This window comes from Lynx canadensis, chromosome D1 (assembly GCF_007474595.2).
Source record: "Lynx canadensis isolate LIC74 chromosome D1, mLynCan4.pri.v2, whole genome shotgun sequence".
Classification (NCBI taxonomy): domain Eukaryota; kingdom Metazoa; phylum Chordata; class Mammalia; order Carnivora; family Felidae; genus Lynx; species Lynx canadensis.
The window spans coordinates 90,459,164-90,477,193 of NC_044312.2; the positions used below are offsets into that span (position 1 = coordinate 90,459,164).

Here is an 18,030-nt window from a genome sequence, read left to right on the forward strand (position 1 = left end):
TCTCTTTCTCTCTCTCAAAAATAAATAAACATTAAAACAATTTTTAAAAATTCTTGGTAGGAAAAAGGGATCCTGGACTTTTAAAGGTGATACTAATCCCACTGTTATTGGCCCAAGAATTATAGGTAGTTTCTGAAGAAGTAAGTTTATTGAGTGTAGAGTATTTTTATCTTTGAAAATAGTTTTTTTGAGGGTTGCCTGGGTGGCTCAGTTGATTAAGTGTCTGGCTAGCCATTTTGGCTTGGGTCATGATCTCATAGTTTTGTGAGTTGGAGCCCCGTGTCAGGCTCTGCACTGACAGTGCGGAGGCTGCTTGGGATTCTTCCTCTGTCACTCTCTCTCTGCCCCTCCCCTGTTCATGCTGTCTCTTTCTCCAAAATAAATAAACTTGAAAATTACTGATACAAGGGTTTTTTGTTTTTGTTTTTGTTTTTAGTAAATGGTGAAGGTGTATTTAAGGTTGATCAAAATCTTAAGGTGTATCTTCTCTAATGTAACTCTTAGTTTTTCCATATGCCTCTAGCCCTAACACTACAAGTGGTAAAAATGTAATGAATGTGTGCAAGAGAGACTTTCTGATTCTTGCCGTGGGTGGAATTAGTTAATGATATTCATTCAGATTCAGGATGGTACAAATGGGGCATATCAAGAGACTTAAATTAGGTCAAATTGAATAATTGAATGTATTCCTTTACTTAAAAACATCTTAATCAGCAGAGAGTGCTGAAGTCTGAAAAAAAGTTGAATTAAATATTAATAGGGAGTTTATGTTTTCAACTTTTTCTTTGTTTACAGTGATTGTAAGATTTTTCTCCTTTGTTACCTTTTACAGGTACTTGGAGATGAAGTTCAGCCCTTCTCACTTGATGAAGAATTTGATTATGATGCTGTGACGCTAACCCCCAAGTTCACGCCTGCCGAGAGAGAGGCGATCACGGAGCTATCCAAGCAACAGAGGCAGATCACCAACACAGGTTTAGAGGAACCCCACGCCTGATTTCACCAAGACACCTTTGTGTTAATGTTTACTGTGTTGTTATGCAAGCAGCATCGGAATAAAAGGTAGACCTACCAGAACTCCCTTTGTGGAAATTTACTTGTGCGTTGATCAATCAGGGTTTTTGTCTGTAGGGAGATGTAACTAAGAAGACCAAAGAGATCTCTGCACTTACAGGGTTCTCTTCTGTCATGTGTTGCTGACTCCCATGGCAGGTAGGGGGAGATGGAGGTGGCAGATGGGGGCAGGAAGTGACGCCTACAGAGGGCTTCTTTTTTTTTTTTTTAACTAAAAATTTTTTTATTTGAGTATAGTTGACGCACAACGTTACATTAGTTTCAGGTGTACAGCATAGTGATTGGACAAGTTTGTACATGATGCTACGCTCACCACAAGTGTAGCTACCATTTGTCGCCATGCGATGCTGCTACACCGTCTGCCTTGACTGTATTCCCTATGCTGCGCCTTTTGTTGCTGTCACTGGAAGCCGGTATCTCCCGGTCTCCTTTGCCTGTTTTGCCCATCCCCTCAGCCCCCTCCCCTCCGGCAACCCGCTTTAGTTCCAGCCTGACCCGCCAGGGTACCCTCTGCTCAGAGAGCTCAGGGACTTCCTGGCCCACACCTGCCTCAGCTCCAGCCGCCCTGCCAGGGGACCACCTGTGCAGAGTGCCCCGGGACACCCTGGCCGTCCCATTTCAGCTTCAGCTGTCCTGCCAGGGTGCCCACGGTGCACAGAACAGAAGCGTCCATTTTGATGAGAGCACAGCAACTAAGTAATATACCGGCTATTCCAAGATTGGAAACCACATCCCACCTCCTTGGGGGTGAAGCATCAAAACACACTGTAGCACATAGACAGGAACCGGTGGGGTCGGGAGGTCCCTGGTCCCGGCCAGGCAGACAGTCGTGTGAATGTGAGTGCCGAGAGGCTGGGCTTCTAGGATTGATCGGGAAAGGCTTTGCCAAGAAAGAAGGCATCTGAAAATTGATTATGTGTCATATGTTTATTTCTTGTCCTTTATTATTGCCGTTAAGCCGTGTGTGTGATGATGGTTACAAAGTACAAGGAATGATGTCTGTCTATCTCCAGAAGCTTAACATATAATTTCAGAAGGCAAGACCTAGACAGAGAAGGTAACTGGAGAATGTGGAAACATATTATGAACTGCTAATTGTGAGGAATACGCATAAATGCGTAGGAAGGAGAAAAGAACAGTGAGGGCACAAAAAGGGGGAATAGCATGTCAAAGTAATTTTTACTATTAAAGGGATCAGTGACAAATCAAATGTACGAAGGTTTAATGAGTTTTCACGCAGGCTTGTACTTGTGGGTGCCTCTTACATTCCTCATAGAGAATGTTCTTGATTTAATGTTGGGATAGAGTCAAGTGACTCCCACTTCTCTTTATCTAGTCAACAAGCTTTCATAAAACACCATTTACATGCCAAACCTTAAGCTAGGCGCAGGGGACGATATAGTAAATTGGACATGGTCTGATTTAGTGGGGAAGACAGACCCACACACTAATTATAGCAGAGTTACACTGTCCAATATAATAGCCAAGAGCTGCACGTTGGGCTATGGGGCATTTGAAACATAGCTAGTATGACTGAGGGACTGATTTTTAAATGTTAATTTTACTTTAAATTAAAAAGTAGATGTAATGTACACCATGGGGCATGTAGTCAATAACATTGTATTAACTTTGTAAGGGGACAAATGGTAGGTAATTAGACTTACAGTGGTAACCATTTCACGGTGTATACAAATATCCAATCCTTATTTTGTACACTTGAAAGCAATATACTGTAGGCCAATGACAAAGGAAGAAAGGGCACAAGTCTTTTTTTGTTTTGTTTTTAATTTGAGAGAGAGAGTATATAAGCGGGGGGGGGGGGTTTGAGAGAGAGAGAGAGAGAGAGAGAGAGAGAGAGAGAGAGAGAGAGAGAATCTTAAGCAGACTCCATGCTCAGCAAGGAGCCTGATGGGGTCTCGATCTCATGACTGCAAGATTTTGACCTGAGCTGAAATCAAGAATTGGACACTTAACCCTCTGAGCTACCCAGGAGCCCCACAAGTCTTTTTTTTTTAAAAGTTGCTACTTGATGCAGTTACTGTAATACTTTTGAGTAGGTTTGGAACAATGTGGGTGCATGACTGTACGTTTTCATCTGTAAGTTTTATGACAGGTAAATACAGATCAATTATTTTTTATGACAACTTAGTACCTAATTTAAAAATGCTATAGGGGCGCCTGGGTGGCTCAGTTGGTTAAGCATCCGACTTCAGCTCAGGTCATGATCTTGTGGTCTGTGAGTTCAAGCCCCGCGTCGGGCTCTGTGCTGACAGCTCAGAGCCTGGAGCCTGTTTCAGAGTCTGTGTCTCCCTCTCTCTCTGATCCTCCCCGCGTTCATGCTCTGTCTCTCTCTGTCTCAAAAGTAAATAAATGTTAAAAACAATTTTTTTAAATGCTATAAATGTAAGACACACATTGGATTTTGAAGAATTAAAATGAAAAATTATAGACTATTGTATGCTTTATATTGATTACATGTGGAAGTGATAATATTTTGGATATACCAGATTAAATAAAATGGATTATTAAAATGCATCAATTTCTTTTTACCTTTTTAATGAGGCTACTAGCACATTTAAATTTGCACACATGGCTTGCATATTTTTGACAGCACTGCAGGAGGGAGAAATCTGTGTTGTAGGAGCGGTGTGTACCAAAGGTTACCCGGGCAAAGCAAGTGGAGTTGTTTAATCATGGATGGAGAGCTGGGGAATCTTCACAGGGGAGGTGACATTTGAGCCTGCTCAGGACCATCAGTAGGAGTTTTTGCCTGGAGGCTCTTGGAATAGTTTGTATGGGAGATAAGAGCTCGAATCAAGGCGGTGGAGGTGGAGGGATTTGATTAGAGATTTTGAGGTAGGACAAGCAATAACAAGCAAGGATTATTGATTGATACAGTGTGGGAAAGGAAGAGCAACTGTGAGATGAAGACAAGATTTTAGCACACAATCTGTCTACACACTGACTTGAGGAGTCAACACATTGTGATATAATTGTTCACAAGACCAGAAACTCACTTGACTCAGAATATATATGCAGTATTTTGGTATTTTGAATAAAAAAAAAAGACGTCACCATTTTTAAGACACCTCAATGTTATGGACTTAAATGTTTTGTAATAGAAAAAAACACTATCTTTCTACGTGTTTAAGAACTGCATTTTAGTGGAGTATTTTAGTAAGCAGCCAGGCTAAATGCAGGCGGACAGTACCACAGAGCATCTGTCTGGGTAGCCAGTGCACTAGGTTTCGGCTTTATTCCTTTTGGCAATTTTTGATTCCTGTATTACTTGGGGCAATTGTGTGTTACAGCAAAAGCGACACTGGAAAATGGGTTCCTTAAAGCCTTTGCGTGAAATAGTTGCACTGTGACTCTTGCCCTAACTAGCAAATGCTCCTCCATGACTTTCGGCTTTAGGTATCCCTTGAATTGATGTAAATGGTTCGTTTTACGTCGGCTGGCAAACCCCTAACCAAGCACCTTTAGAAGAAGCCTGCACTTGTATCGATGGATAATGCACACCTCGATTAGGGAGTGGCATCAGAGGTAAGATTAATAAAGAGCAAAAGATAGAAGGGAACACCTGCATATATATATGTGTGTGTGTGTGTGTGTGTGTGTGTGTGTGTGTGTGTGTATATGTCCGTGTGTGTGTGTATGTGTATATACCAAAATGGGAGGGAAGAACACGAACAGTTTAAAAGCGTCTTGAAATAACGCAGGAGTTGCAACACAAGCTGGCTTGAATAGAGACCATTTCGCCTCAAGCCTGCAGCGCCCGTCCTGCCTGCTCCGTGTGGTGGCCCGTGCGTTGAGCGATCCTACGCTTTCAGGTTCCACCTCAAGTGGATCAGCACAAGAAAGTGGATAAGATCTTTGGATCTGATACTGAATTCCCTTGATTCCTCCATCAAGGATTCTCTTTTCTTTTGCCATGAACGTGATGGAACTGTAGCCTCATTTCAAAAAGAAACAAGAAAAAGTTTCTTTAGTCAGAGAAAGACAAATATCATGACTTCACTCATATGAGGAGTTTAAGAGACAAAACAGATGAACATAAGGGAAGGGAAGCAAAAATAATATAAAAACAGGCAGGGGGACAAAGCATAAGAGACTCTTAAATACAGAGAACAAACTGAGGGTTTTTGGAGGGGTTGTGGAAGGGGGGATGGGCTAAACAGGTCAGGGGCATTAAGGAGGGCACTTGTTGAGATGAGCACGGGGTGTTATACATAGGGGATGAATCACTCACTGGGTTCTACTCCTAAAATCATTTTTGCACTATCTGCTAACTAACTTGGATCTAAATTAAAAAATAAATGCGTAAATAAGCAAAATTTTAAAAATTTCAAAAATTTTTTAAAAAAGAAAATTTCCTTAGTGCTCAGCAACCGTATAGTTGAAATAAAATGTGAAAACAACAGTTGAAAAAAACTTCATTTGCTTGTTTCTTGGCAGTTGATGGTGAGTGAATACAATAGTATAGTCAGTCTTATTATGAATTTTCTAGAAAAATATTTCTCCATATGTGAAGAGAAATCCATACTCTTGACCATGGCCTACCCAGCCCTTAAATATTATGGCCCTTGCTTACCTCTCCAATCTTATCTTGAATTGTCTTCCTCATTTTTTGTTACGTTCCCATCAGTTCCTATTCTTTTTTATTCTTCTCTTTTTTTAAATGTTTATTTATTTTTGAGAGAGAGAGAGAAACAGAGTGTGAATGGGGGAGGGGTAAAAGGAGAGGGAGACACAGAATCGGAAGCAGGCTCCAGGCTCTGAGCTGTCAGCACAGACCATGATGTGGGACTCAAACTCATGAACTGCGAGATCATGACCTGAGCCGAAGTCAGATGCTTAATGGACTGGGCCACCCAGGTGCCCCTCATTGTTTATTTTTTAAACACACCACTTCCACTTATCTTTACTTTTGTTATTTTTTCTGCCTGGTCTTCCCTGGTCTTCATATGGCTGGATTCTATCACAATTCAGGTCTCCGGTGAAATGTATCTCCCCAAAATGTGTCTCTGACCACCTATCCAAAGCAATTTCTTTCTCACAACCTTCACCCTGTCACTACGCATCCCTACCCTACCTTGCCTCGTTTATTATCAGACGCTCCCATGAGAACATAAGCTACAAGAGGGCATGGGCTTACTCTGCCTTTTTATTGACAAAAAGGGCCCGGAGAAAAGTAGGGGTTCAATAAGAATTTACTGAATGAACCGAACCTGAAAGTGTAAGCTTATCAGTTTGAATAATCCGGAGATCCATTTCATCTAGTCAGTTTGGTTAGACATATATTGGGCACTTTTTGTATTCACCTTATCAACTTCTGTATAGGAATATGTAAGTTCTTACTTCCTAGACTCATGATAGTCTGATGGCCAATGCAAATGTGGAACACCTAACCTAATCGAATAGAATGGTTCCATGTTCCACATTGCCTTCTTTTCCTCACCATAGCCCCATGGAGAGTTGAGAGAATCTTGGAAGCTTCACCTACTTCTCAACTGCTCTTTTGAAATTTTGTTATGACTTCTTCCACTAAAGATCTCATTCTGGAGCCATTCATACAATCCTGGTATGACCAACAATCCGCATTAAAAGAGTGCATTGATGACTGAAGTCAAACTGAAAGGGAAAAGAACACAAGCCTCGAGGAGAGAGGTAGGAAGAAGAAAAGCTCCATTTTGGTAGCTGTCTGTAGAGCAGAATCCTTTATCCATTCATTCAAAAATGTTAATGCTCATGAGAGTCATCCGACTTTAGAAGTGGTCTTAAAGTCCAATTCCCCTGTTTTCTTTATATTTTTATTTTTTCTGAGAGCACAGAAGGTTTGAAACAGAGGAGGGACCTGGTCTGACTTCTATTTGGGGGGAGATGGGTGGGAAGGGGGCTGGGCTGGATTGTGCTGGGGAGAGGTGACCCTGGAGGGGGTGGTATGCATGGCTGGATTGTGAAGGAAATGTATGCAAGTTCGTTATCCTCAGCATTCTGAAAATGTATGATGATGTGTGTTGACATAAGACTGTTTTTGTCTTTTGATACTGGGCATTTCAGTAGCCTTTTAGTTTGGAAAACTATGTCCAGAGTTCTGAGAAATTGTCTTGAATTATTTTTTGATTATTCTCTTCCTTCAATTCTCTTCCTCTTTCCTTTCTTCCTAGAATGTCCACTTTTCAGATGTTGAATTTCTTTGATCTCTGATCCTTTCTCTCCTATTTTACATTCCCTTCTCTCCTATTTTCCTCTCTTTTTGCTCTATTTTTCTGAGATTGTGTTCAACTTTATCATCCACATTTTTTAAAAATAAGGGCTTTAAAAATTTTTTTTAACGTTTATTCATTTTTGAGACACAGAGTGTGAGCAGAGGAGGGGCAGAGAGAGAGGGAGACACAGAATCTGAAAGAGGCTCCAGGCTCTGAGCCGTCAGAACAAAGCCCGATGAGGGGCTCGAACTCAGGATCTGTGAGATCATGACCTGAACCAAAGTCAGACACTCAACCGACTGGAATCCCCCAGGTGCCCCAAATAAAAACTTTTTTAAAAGTTTATTTATTTATTTGAGAGAGAGAGGAAGAGAGAGAGAGAGAATCCCAAACAGGCCCCACACTGTCGGTGCAGAGCCAACACGGGGCTCAAACCCATGAGCCGTGACATCATGACCGGCACCGAAGTTGGACGCTTAACCAACTGAGCCACCCCGGCTCCCCTATCATCCATATTTTTTGTTGCAATATGTGTATTGTTTTCTTTTTGAATTTTATATTCCTTTTAAATCCATAAAACAGCAAAACCATTTCCGTGAACAACAAAGGACAAACAGCAAGAAAACACATCCTCCTCGGCCAAGTGCTGCAGCAGGACAAGACTGTCAGAACTGTGAAGGTGAAGACAGCATGTCTTGTCCTCAGTCGTGTTGAGAAAGGTGCCTGTTGATGGGAAAGCTCTTGTGTTTGCTCTGTTGAAATGACTGGGCAATAGGAAATGGAGTGAGATGTCGAGAGGTTAGTAGATATCCCTGCATGGGGTAGAAAGCCTCAGGTGTGCACGTGTGGAAGCTTGGATCCCTGTTCTGGGATCCTTGATGCTGACGGAGGGGACGGGTGCTTTAGGGTGGTGGATCTCCGGGTGCTTGCCGTTAGTATGTCCCAGGCATTCGTGCGGTAGGCGCCCCATCCTCTAAAGCAGCTCCTTTTTCTCTTCCTGATGCTCCTGTTTGTGGCACCACATTGGTTGCCAGAGTTTGGTGTTTTTGCCTCTGTGCTACCTTTTGATCCCATTCCCTCCCCTGTATCCCCCTTGCTGTTATTCAAGCCTTCATTTTTTATTTATCTTCTCCCAGAAGCCTCCTTACTTCCCAATTAGACTCTAAATGCCTCTGTTCTCTCAATTCTGGGTTGTTTTCCACGTTGCTGGCATACTAATCTTCATTGTCGCTTATCTTGTTTCGAAACTACCACAGCTGCTCATTGTCTACTTATTCCAGAACTCCTCAACCTAGCACTCAATGCCGTATACCCACGTACCCCCACGATACAGATGAAGCGGACTAGATGGGGCTGCCAGATGTTTCCTTCCATCTTCACACTTTCCTTCTTATGGTTCTTTCTTTCTGGATGGTCACCCTTCATTTCTGCCCAGTGAGTTTCTACTCTGCCTTTCAGATGTCCCCCAGTGGTCACCTCCTTCATGAAGACTTCCTCATTCTCCCACCCAGGTATAATTTCATCTTCCCCAGAACCTCGGTATTTGTCACTTGGTTAGTACTTGTCACATTCTGCCTTGTATTGTCTGTGTACACGTTTTCCTCCCGGGCCCAAGGGTAGGCACCAAATCTCATCCATTCTTGCATCTTGAGTAAGCACTGTCTCGTGAACATCATGGCTCTGGTCACTGGCATTACTTACTTAGAAAATCCAGGTCGAGTGCTATAAAAATGGACCAGTTAAGATCTATTCATTCAACTAATACTTATCTAGTGTCTGCTTTGTTTGTTAGAGTTTGCTATAGAAACAAATAATTAATGTTACAGTTTATTAACTCATTGAACTTACGGTAAAGAAACTAATGCAAAATATCTGTACAAGCTATGCCAGAATGTTGATGTACTGAGGTAACAATTAGAAAAAATAATTCCATCCAGTAAAAAAAGTTGGAGGGGAAGAAAAAGCAACAATGTAATTCCAATGTAAGTAAGTTTTGCATGAACAGATATAGGAGGACATTTTAGTATCAACATAATGGCAAGTCAGTAATCATGGTTATGTACATGATGTATAATTACAATTTTTCATGTCTATAAAAATGTGCATTCTTTCCAAAGAGTTTTGTCGTTGCTGGTTCCACTTCAGATGGCAGTAGATTATCTTCATTTCGTGCACTTAGAATATTGACATCCCTGTTAAGATTAAAAAAGTAAATCCAATAACTCTCCAAATTGTGTTAATATTGGCAATATTCTCAGAAGAAATTAGCATCAATTTTAGTTTAGACTGAAAAGTATTTTCAGAGGACGGCTTATGTGCAAGTGGCAGTAATGACGCTTGAAGTAATTAGGGTGTTTAACAACCAGGCAGAAAAAAACCCCACTAATTATTCTCTTCTTCTTCCCCTCCAGCCCCACCCCCACAAGGATGGGGAAACCTGGAAAGGATTTCAATCATACACAGATTGGGGCATTTTTATTTTAAACCAGGATATCAGATGCCTTTGCAAAAATGATTTCCAAAGTCCTTGGGTTTAAGAAGGTTGGTGTCACGGACCTGCAGAGGACTTAGCTTTGGAAAATAAAGTCAACTGATCCCTGAAGAGGCTTTAGTTCTTACAGAATAGTTTATGCCTTTCTTAAATGATTTGGCTATAGGGTCATCCCATAATTGATGCATATTCATATGTATATGATATATATTTTATATGTACATGCATGAAAATGATTGTTTTTCAGTGAATCCAACTTACTTCCACATGTCAATAAGTTCCGCAGATTAGTTCATTTGTCGTGCCTTTTTGTTTTGCTGAAATTGAGTTTGTTAACCTTTTTCGGGGAAAAACGAGCAGCATCGGTCTTTATTCAACTCTGTTCCTTTTTATTGTTTTGACCTGTGTCTTTGCCTATAGCATCTGTGTCTGCTTCCCCCAATCCATCAGTGTAAGCATAACATAGAGAGATGTGTGTTGCTTGTTGTTTTGTATTTAAACAGCTGAACACCTGTCTGCTCATGTGCAGGTGCACAGAACTCGGGAGAAGGGTTTTTAATTTAAGACAAACAAACAGAGGAATATATGCAACTTGCAGATGGGGTCTGGGGTGTTGGACTTGAGATGCTTCTGTGTTCAAAAACACTAAGGACATGTGACTTTCTTATATGTCGGTGACCATGTAAAATACTGGTCATTGTATCTCTGGAACATTTGTTCCCTTACATCATGGTTTCCATAGTTGTCAGCCTGAACAGGTCTATTATATCTTATTTAGTCATCGTCTTCAATTTACAAGGATCACAGAGAGTTTTACACAGATGGCACCCAAAGCGATCACTCATCATGCTGAAATTAAACTCTAATATGCTGTGTATCAAATAAATAACCAGTCCCACGCCATCACAATAGTTCAGAATGAGAAATGAAATGCATTTTGCAAAAAGTGTGCTCACATGTTCATTTCCCCAAAATTGGACAGTTATCACATGTTACCCCATTTAGACAATAATCAAAAGAGAAAGTGTTAAGAACATAGTATCACTTGGGTGTCTACCGAACATCCAGCATCATCTTAGGCGAGATGTGGGAGAAGAAGAAAAGAATGAATATACACTTTGGAACACGACACAGTGGCAAATTTTGACCCAGGAAAGAGAAGTCGACGCAACACCCCAGGCAAGCCAGTGGTGAACCAGTGCCATGCTGGCTGGACTCATTGCTGCAAATACTGACTTTTTGTAGCTAAGAGAAGTAAATCGACTTTCTTTATAACTTTCTAGAAGTTGAGCTCAGTGTTCTTTTGGGCAGAGATGGCTCCTCTAGATTATGTAGCATCAAAGGCAAATACCATGTGTGTGATGTATTGGGCAGGTATTGTGAGATTGTATTTTCTTAGCCTGTCCTGCTCCCCTGTGAGACGCTTCGCTGCACCACAGCTGGCACATGCTTATCCTGTGGTAGCGAAGGGTTGACATCAAAGGCAAAGAAACCCTTGAAATCCGTCCCTCTCTGCCCACAAGAGCAGCTTCTCTCTACCACAGCGATGAAAGCCCACGATAGCAGGGGCATTCCCACCGCTGCGCCCTCTCTTGTGGGCAGCTGACAGTTGACACAGGTGGGCGTAAGGTGCTGCCCGTCTTTTGAAGGTTGTCTGTTGAAGGGAATGCCACCTCTTTGGGATCGGTGCCCTGCTTTGGCACGTGGAGCTGCTTCTGAGAAGTGACCAGGTGGTGAATACCTGCCTGGCTTTTCAGAAAAGCACAGGTGGCTGTCAAAAGACCCAATATCCGTTCAAAGGCCGTCAGGCAAAGTGGTGAGTCTTTGACAAGTGGCTGTTGGAGGGGCCACCTTGATTCTTGCATTTTTCCGAGGTCAAATTCGATTGCTCAGCAGCTGGCTCATCTACTGCCTCCCCTGAGTAGATGGGAGAGAGGCCGGGTCTGTTCGACTTGGGGAGTACACGGCTAAAGTGCATTAGGAAGGAAGCAAATGTTAAATGAGTGTGCCGTTCACCAAGCAAACATCATTTCGTTTAAATTACACTGTGCTATTTTATCTTGACCCACAACCCAGTGGAGCTCATTGTAATACATTATCACATATAAGATAGTGGCTCATTAATAAAACCCTAGGAAGAAGTCAGGGGTAAACAATGAAAACTCCCACACATTAGCACCATAATGTACTACAATATTTTTCCTTCTTTTCATCAAAATCCTCCACGTAATTAAATCTCAAGTAAGTCAGCAAACAAATCCCTCAGCTTCCATTACTACACTTTTTTTTAAATAAGTGATTAGTTATTTTTCATGCTAAATAGCAACTCAGACAATAAATATTTCTTGAGTGCTCATTATATGCAAGGCACCGGCACTCCGGACTTAAAGCAGGGAATAAGACAGAACGCATATTACCAACAGATGCTGGGATGGACATCCGTTTGGGTGAAGTGATGGCGAGCATTGAGGTGGGAAGGGCACACCTCATGAAGGAGGTTTCAGGTAAGCAGGGTGTGGAATGGCGAGACGGAGCCAGGCTCGCAGTGACCTGACGAAAGCCAGCTTCCCGGGTGAGCCAATAGTCAGGCTAAAACCCTAAAGTGGGAACAAACTTGGCGGCCAGAGGAGAATGAGGAAAGCCTGTGTGGCCGGAGTGCAACGAGGGAAGGCAGAGGTTGTGGGAGATGAAGTCAGACAGGTAGGGGAGATCCAGAGACAGTAGATCATGCTGGAGAGTTGGATTTTAATCTCAGTGCCATGGGAAGCCATTGGGTTGCTTGCTCAGTCTTTGATGGGCTTTGTAGTTCAAGACGTCGGTTCTGCTTGATGAGGTTGTATGAAGTGGGGAGAGGAGGCAGGGAGGCCAGCTGGTGTTGCAGGAATTTGGGTATGAGAAGGTGGCGGCAGGGGTGTTAATGGCGGAGGTGGAGCCAGGTGGATTCAGGACGTGTTTTGGAGGTAGAGTTGATGAGGGCTTCTTGAGGGGTTAGGTATGGACAGGGTGAGCCGACTCCTGAGTTCTTGCCTCACAGGTTTCTTTCTCAACCTCTGAGGGTTAAAGCCAAGATCAAGAAAAACGTGTGGCCAGGGGGTTGGGATTTGTCTAGAACTTGCAAGTGTAGCACTGCATGATGATACAGGAGGTTTCATTCTCGATTACACATCATCTTCTCCGGCTTGGATGTGCTATTTCTCAAGCCACATGCAATCTGCCCTGTTTTCAAGTTAAAACCTGTGGATTATTTAATGATAGTCTCACTTTGAATTGGCCTAGCCTCATTCTGGATTCATCGCGGCATCTGAAAGAGGCTTCAAGCCAGCCGTCTAAATATCATTGGTGCCCACAGCTCCTAGCACACACATAGAAATTGCCTAATCGATGCCTGGAATTGAATTGGAAAGGGATTTGGGGCAATCCCGCTCGGTGTGGTCTGCCATCCTGCGTGGTTCTGTGAACTGTTTGTTCTGAGTGGTTTGCCACGGGTCCGTGGCAAGACAAACTTGGAAATGAAGAGTGAACATTTAGAAACTTTTATTGCCGTTTGAATGGCACAGCACTTTTATTGCTATGACATCTAGGCAACACTTTTTTTTCCCTGTAATTTACTTTTATTCTATTTTATAAAATATCCATCTGAGATGGATTGGAAGTTAAACAAACAAACAAACAAAACTGTGTTTTTACCCCAGATAGTTGAAGAAGCAGTGGCTGAGGCCAATAGACAGCGTCATTGTGTCTCCAGGCAAGAAAAGCAAAGTGCAGGTGGCGACCTGACGTGACAGGTGGAAGGCATTGTGGGAAACAGAGCTGGTTCTTGCGTGTTCCAATTCCACGTGGGTTGTGGGGAGTCTAGGACTCTTGCGGCACGTGTTACCCCTGTGGGTACCCGAAAAGCGGAAACAAGAAATGAATGGGAATCCCAGAAGTCCAGATTACAGGGAAGCATGAAACTGAGCTTGAATAGGTGATTGAAAGCCCATGTGTGGACTGGACCTATTTTACCTACATCTCCTTCCAAGAAAGGTTCTATCAGCCGCTCCCAGTGGGTGATATGAAATTGGTTTTGCCATTTCAGAGAGACATAAAATTTGGAGTTAGAAGGCACCCGGAGACTGTTCACTTCCATTCTCTCCTTTTACAGATGAAGTAACAGATATCCTAAGAATATCTTTTGAGAGGAGAAAGGTCCGTAGGGTCCAGAAGCCCAGGATCAAGGACCCTTGCTGGTCTCTGTCACCACAAACTGGGCGGAGGCTGTGCGTGCTTTTTCACCGTCCTCATTTCTTAATGTTGTGATTCGATGAGCTTTCTTTACAAGTCCTCATCTCTGTGAAATTGGGGCGTGGGCACCCATTTTTAGCCTCTTGTTTTGACATAAGCCAAAGTTCGGTTCAGTCGTAAATTCGGGCCGGAAAAACACAATCGTGTGCCACAGCAGCCTTCCTCGGTTTGCACATCTGCGGTTGGAAGTGTTCGCAGAGAAAACTTCACGAGGTGCCTTTCACGAAGGGAGCAACACCGTCGATCTGTCTGTGCCTGCTCTTTCATCCACTTCCAGTAGGACTCGCCAAGCATTTCACTGCTTTCTTGAGGGTCTTCAGGGCTCAGTGGGTCAAGAGGATGAGTTTTGGGGTCAGGAAGAGCAGAGTTTGAGTTCGGCACATATTAGTTAGGTGATTGTGTGAATGATGTACCCGCGATGGGCTTAATTTTTCATCTTCAAGTGGGGGTAATATTATTTACTTCACAGGGCTGTTAGGGTTAAAAGGGAGGGAACGTGTAAGCACTTGGCACGGTGCCTAGCACAGAATAATCGCTCAATAGTGGGATGTTGTAGGCAGATTATCTGATAAGGGGAGGGGTACTGAATGCAGAGAGGATCAAGTGACAAGGTAAGCTGCCCACTCAAGTCCAGTGTGGGGACCACCTGTCGCTCTAATGTGACAACAGAGGCCAAATCTCCAGAGTTTACTAGGTGCTGAATGGGGGGGAGGGGACACACCCCAGACAGGAGCTGTCCATCCGGCAATGCCTTCATCTGCTAGGTGGCTGTCCTCCTAAGCAGAACATTAGAGGTGGTGACATAATCCACCTGGGAGATCTGAGGGTGAGCCTGAGCTCCAGGCTGTGGATCTCCACCCCAGGGGCTCGTCTGGGGGAAGGAGGGAGATGGGCGAGCCTGTGAAAGGATAAGGGAGATGCGGGTTAGACATCTAGACAGAGGCCAGGCCCTTTGCTACCAAAGACGAAATCAGGTCTTCAAGGAGGACAGACGTCTACAACCAGGATTTGAATACAGTGGGAGGCTCTTGGGTTTTTACCCCCTTGCCACAGAACACAACGTTCCGGCAAATGGACCTAGGTGAGCACATCAGGCTTCACTAGGGTGTGTGGATCTGAGCAATTTTCTCAGTGTCTCCATGTCTCACTTTTCCTACGGTGTAAATTGAGTTACTTCCTGCTTGGCTGAGTTGTTGTGGGGACCGGAGAAAATGCACATTGGGTGTCCAGCACAGCGTCTGGAGTGTCCTTGATAAAAATGGTAGCTGCTACTAGTGTGTCTTCTGGTTCCTAAGGGGTTCAAAGTCCCTAGGAGCTGAGTGGTCCAGGAAGGTAGCATGACAGTTCTTTCCAAGATCCGGTAAATGGGATGGTTGGCTTAGACCAGCACTTCCAAAGGTGGGTTCCTCAAGGCCTTGAGATACTCTATAATAAAAACTTCTATGGTCAAACGTTGACATTCAAACTGAATTTCAAATTGCGCATCAGAACATTAAAGACACTGTGAAGTCCTGCAGTAAAGAAAACTCTTTTTGTTGAATCTTGTGTGGGGCATTTCCCAAACCATGAGGTCTCTTTTTTCTTTTTCCTTCCTCCTTTCTTTCTTCTTCTCTCTGTTCCTACCTTTTCTCTTCATCTTTCTTTTTCTCCTCTTCCTCCCTCCTTCTTTCCTTTATTTTCTCCTTCCTCCCTTCTTTCTTATTTTCCCTCTTCCCTTCCCTGCCTCTCTCTCTCCTTCTCTCCCCTCCCAACTTCCCAGGACACCTCTACAATCTGGGGGAGCTTTGACTAAGACCTACTCTGAATGTCTGAATAACCCAACACAGTGACTCATCTAATGAAATTCCTGCAGTTCTCCATCATATTTAAATGAAAAAAAAAATTGCCTAGAGAATAGTGTTCAATCTTAATCTTTGTCCATATGTCAGCTTTCTCTTTTGTGGATGAACACAAATCTGATTGGACTTTGTGGATGAGCACGAATCTGATCGGGCTTTTTAGAGCAATGTTTCTCAAACTCTCTCGTTCATGCAAGCTCCCCAAAGAAACTGTCATAATACAGGTGCTGACCCAACAGATCTGTGGTGGAGCCGGAGATTATTCTACAAGCTCTCTGGTGATGCTTGTCACAAAAACAGACTCCCAGGCCTCACCCTAGATCTCTAGAGTCAAAATATCCATTTTCATGAGATCTCCAGGTGATTCATATGCACAGAAAAGTTTGAGAAGCATTGGTCCAGATCAGGGCTTCTCAAATCTTAGCTCTAGTGACATTTTGGGGCTGTCCTGCACATTGTAGGATATCTAGTGGCATCACTGGCTTATACCCACCAGATGCCAGTCACACTCCCCTTCCAATGATGACAAGCGAAATTCCTCCAGAAATTGACAAGAGTGCTCTGTTTTTGTTGTTGTTGTTGTTGTTGTTGTTTTTTTTTGGAAGGGCTTATGTGGCAAAATTAATCCCAGTTGAGAACTGGTGGTCTAGATCCATCAAACTGTCTCATATTTCTGTTTCTGGGGCATCTGGAGATAATTTGTTTCTTCTTCCTGTGAAGTGTCTTGTTTCTTAAAAAATTTTTTTTTAATTGAGGTATAATTGACATATATCATTAGTTTCAGGTGTACAACATAATGATTTGATATCTGTATGTATTGTGAAATGACACAATAAGTCTAGGCAACATACATCACCGATACAGAGAGAGTTACAGTTTTTTTTCTTGCGACTAAGATCTCGGCAACTTTCAAATACGCAACACAGTATTATTTAACTACAGTCGCCATGCTGTACGTGGCAGCCCCAGGACTTATTTATCTTAGGAAGTTTGTAACTTTTGACCCATTTGGAGATGAGATAACCAAATGATAATCTTCCTTAAAGCTGGGTTGCCTGGGTGACTCAGTCGGTTAAGCGCCCAACTTTGGCTCGGGTCATGATCTCGTAGTATGAGTTTGAGTCCCGTGTCAGGCTCTGTGCTGACAGCCTACTTTGGATTCTGTGTCTCCCTCTCTCTCTGCCCCTCCCGTGCTCACACTCTGTGTCTCTCTCTTTCTCAAAAAATAAACATTATATATATATATATATATATATATATATATATATTTAAATAAGAGAGTTGCCCATCTGTAGTTCCCAAAGCTGCCTAACGTCAGAATCACCTGAGGAGGCTTGCAGATTCAGATTCACTAGAACTGGGGAGGAGCTTAGGAATCTGTATTTTTTAAAAAAAATAAATGTAACAGTTTAGACTTATGTAACACTTAATCTGTGTCAGGTGCTGTTGTAGAAGTTTTACATCCATTAACTCATTCAATCCTGGCCCCTATAAGGTAGGTACAGGTATTGCCTCTACTTTACAAAAAAGGAAATTAAGCCACAGAGTGGCTTCTTAAGATTTCAGAGCCAGTATTGGAAACTGATGGGGGCAGGGAGGTGTCTGTCCACAGAATCTGTTCCCACGTGCTGGGGACCCTGGAGATGGCTGGTATGGGGACTGCATAGCCCAGCTGACTTACCCTCTTGGTAATTACCCATTTCAGCACTTGGAAAGATGGGACCACTATCATTTTCAAAGTTGTTCTTTACACCAAGGTAACTGGTATCTTCACTTCATCTGGGCATAGTAACACAGTTTACCATTTAGGGCATTTTGATCGATTTCCCCCAGAAATCTGACAGAAGCAACAGACTTTTCTTGCCTTTCTTTTACTGCCCCCTTTCCCCACTGCTTTTGTTCTATTAGACAAAAGCTTATATCTTGAGTTTCCAAATAAAACAGGGGAAATACAAACAATGGGTATATCCTAGTAACTCTTTATGAAAGAAGAAATAGTTATTTAAAAAGATCTAGAGTTTAAATGATTAACAGTGTGACTGACACAGTCTGTTATGGATAACCTTTATTTATTTTCACCTCACCTGGGGCAGAATGATGGTATTGAAGCTGTGATTAATCACAGTGGTGA

The 18,030-nt window shown here is 42.8% G+C and overlaps 1 protein-coding gene across 2 annotated transcripts in view; it reads left to right on the plus strand.

The window, feature by feature from the left end:
- The window catches only part of IFTAP (intraflagellar transport associated protein), a 65,682-nt gene extending 64,601 nt beyond the window's left edge, over window positions 1-1,081 (plus strand). For both annotated transcript variants that reach the window (XM_030333577.1, XM_030333578.1), the window contains exon 7: window positions 833-1,081. In XM_030333577.1, coding sequence (XP_030189437.1) covers window positions 833-997 — 165 coding nt within the window. In that variant the 3' untranslated portion in view covers window positions 998-1,081. The remainder of the gene's footprint in view (window positions 1-832) is intronic.
- Window positions 1,082-18,030: the final 16,949 nt, after the last annotated feature.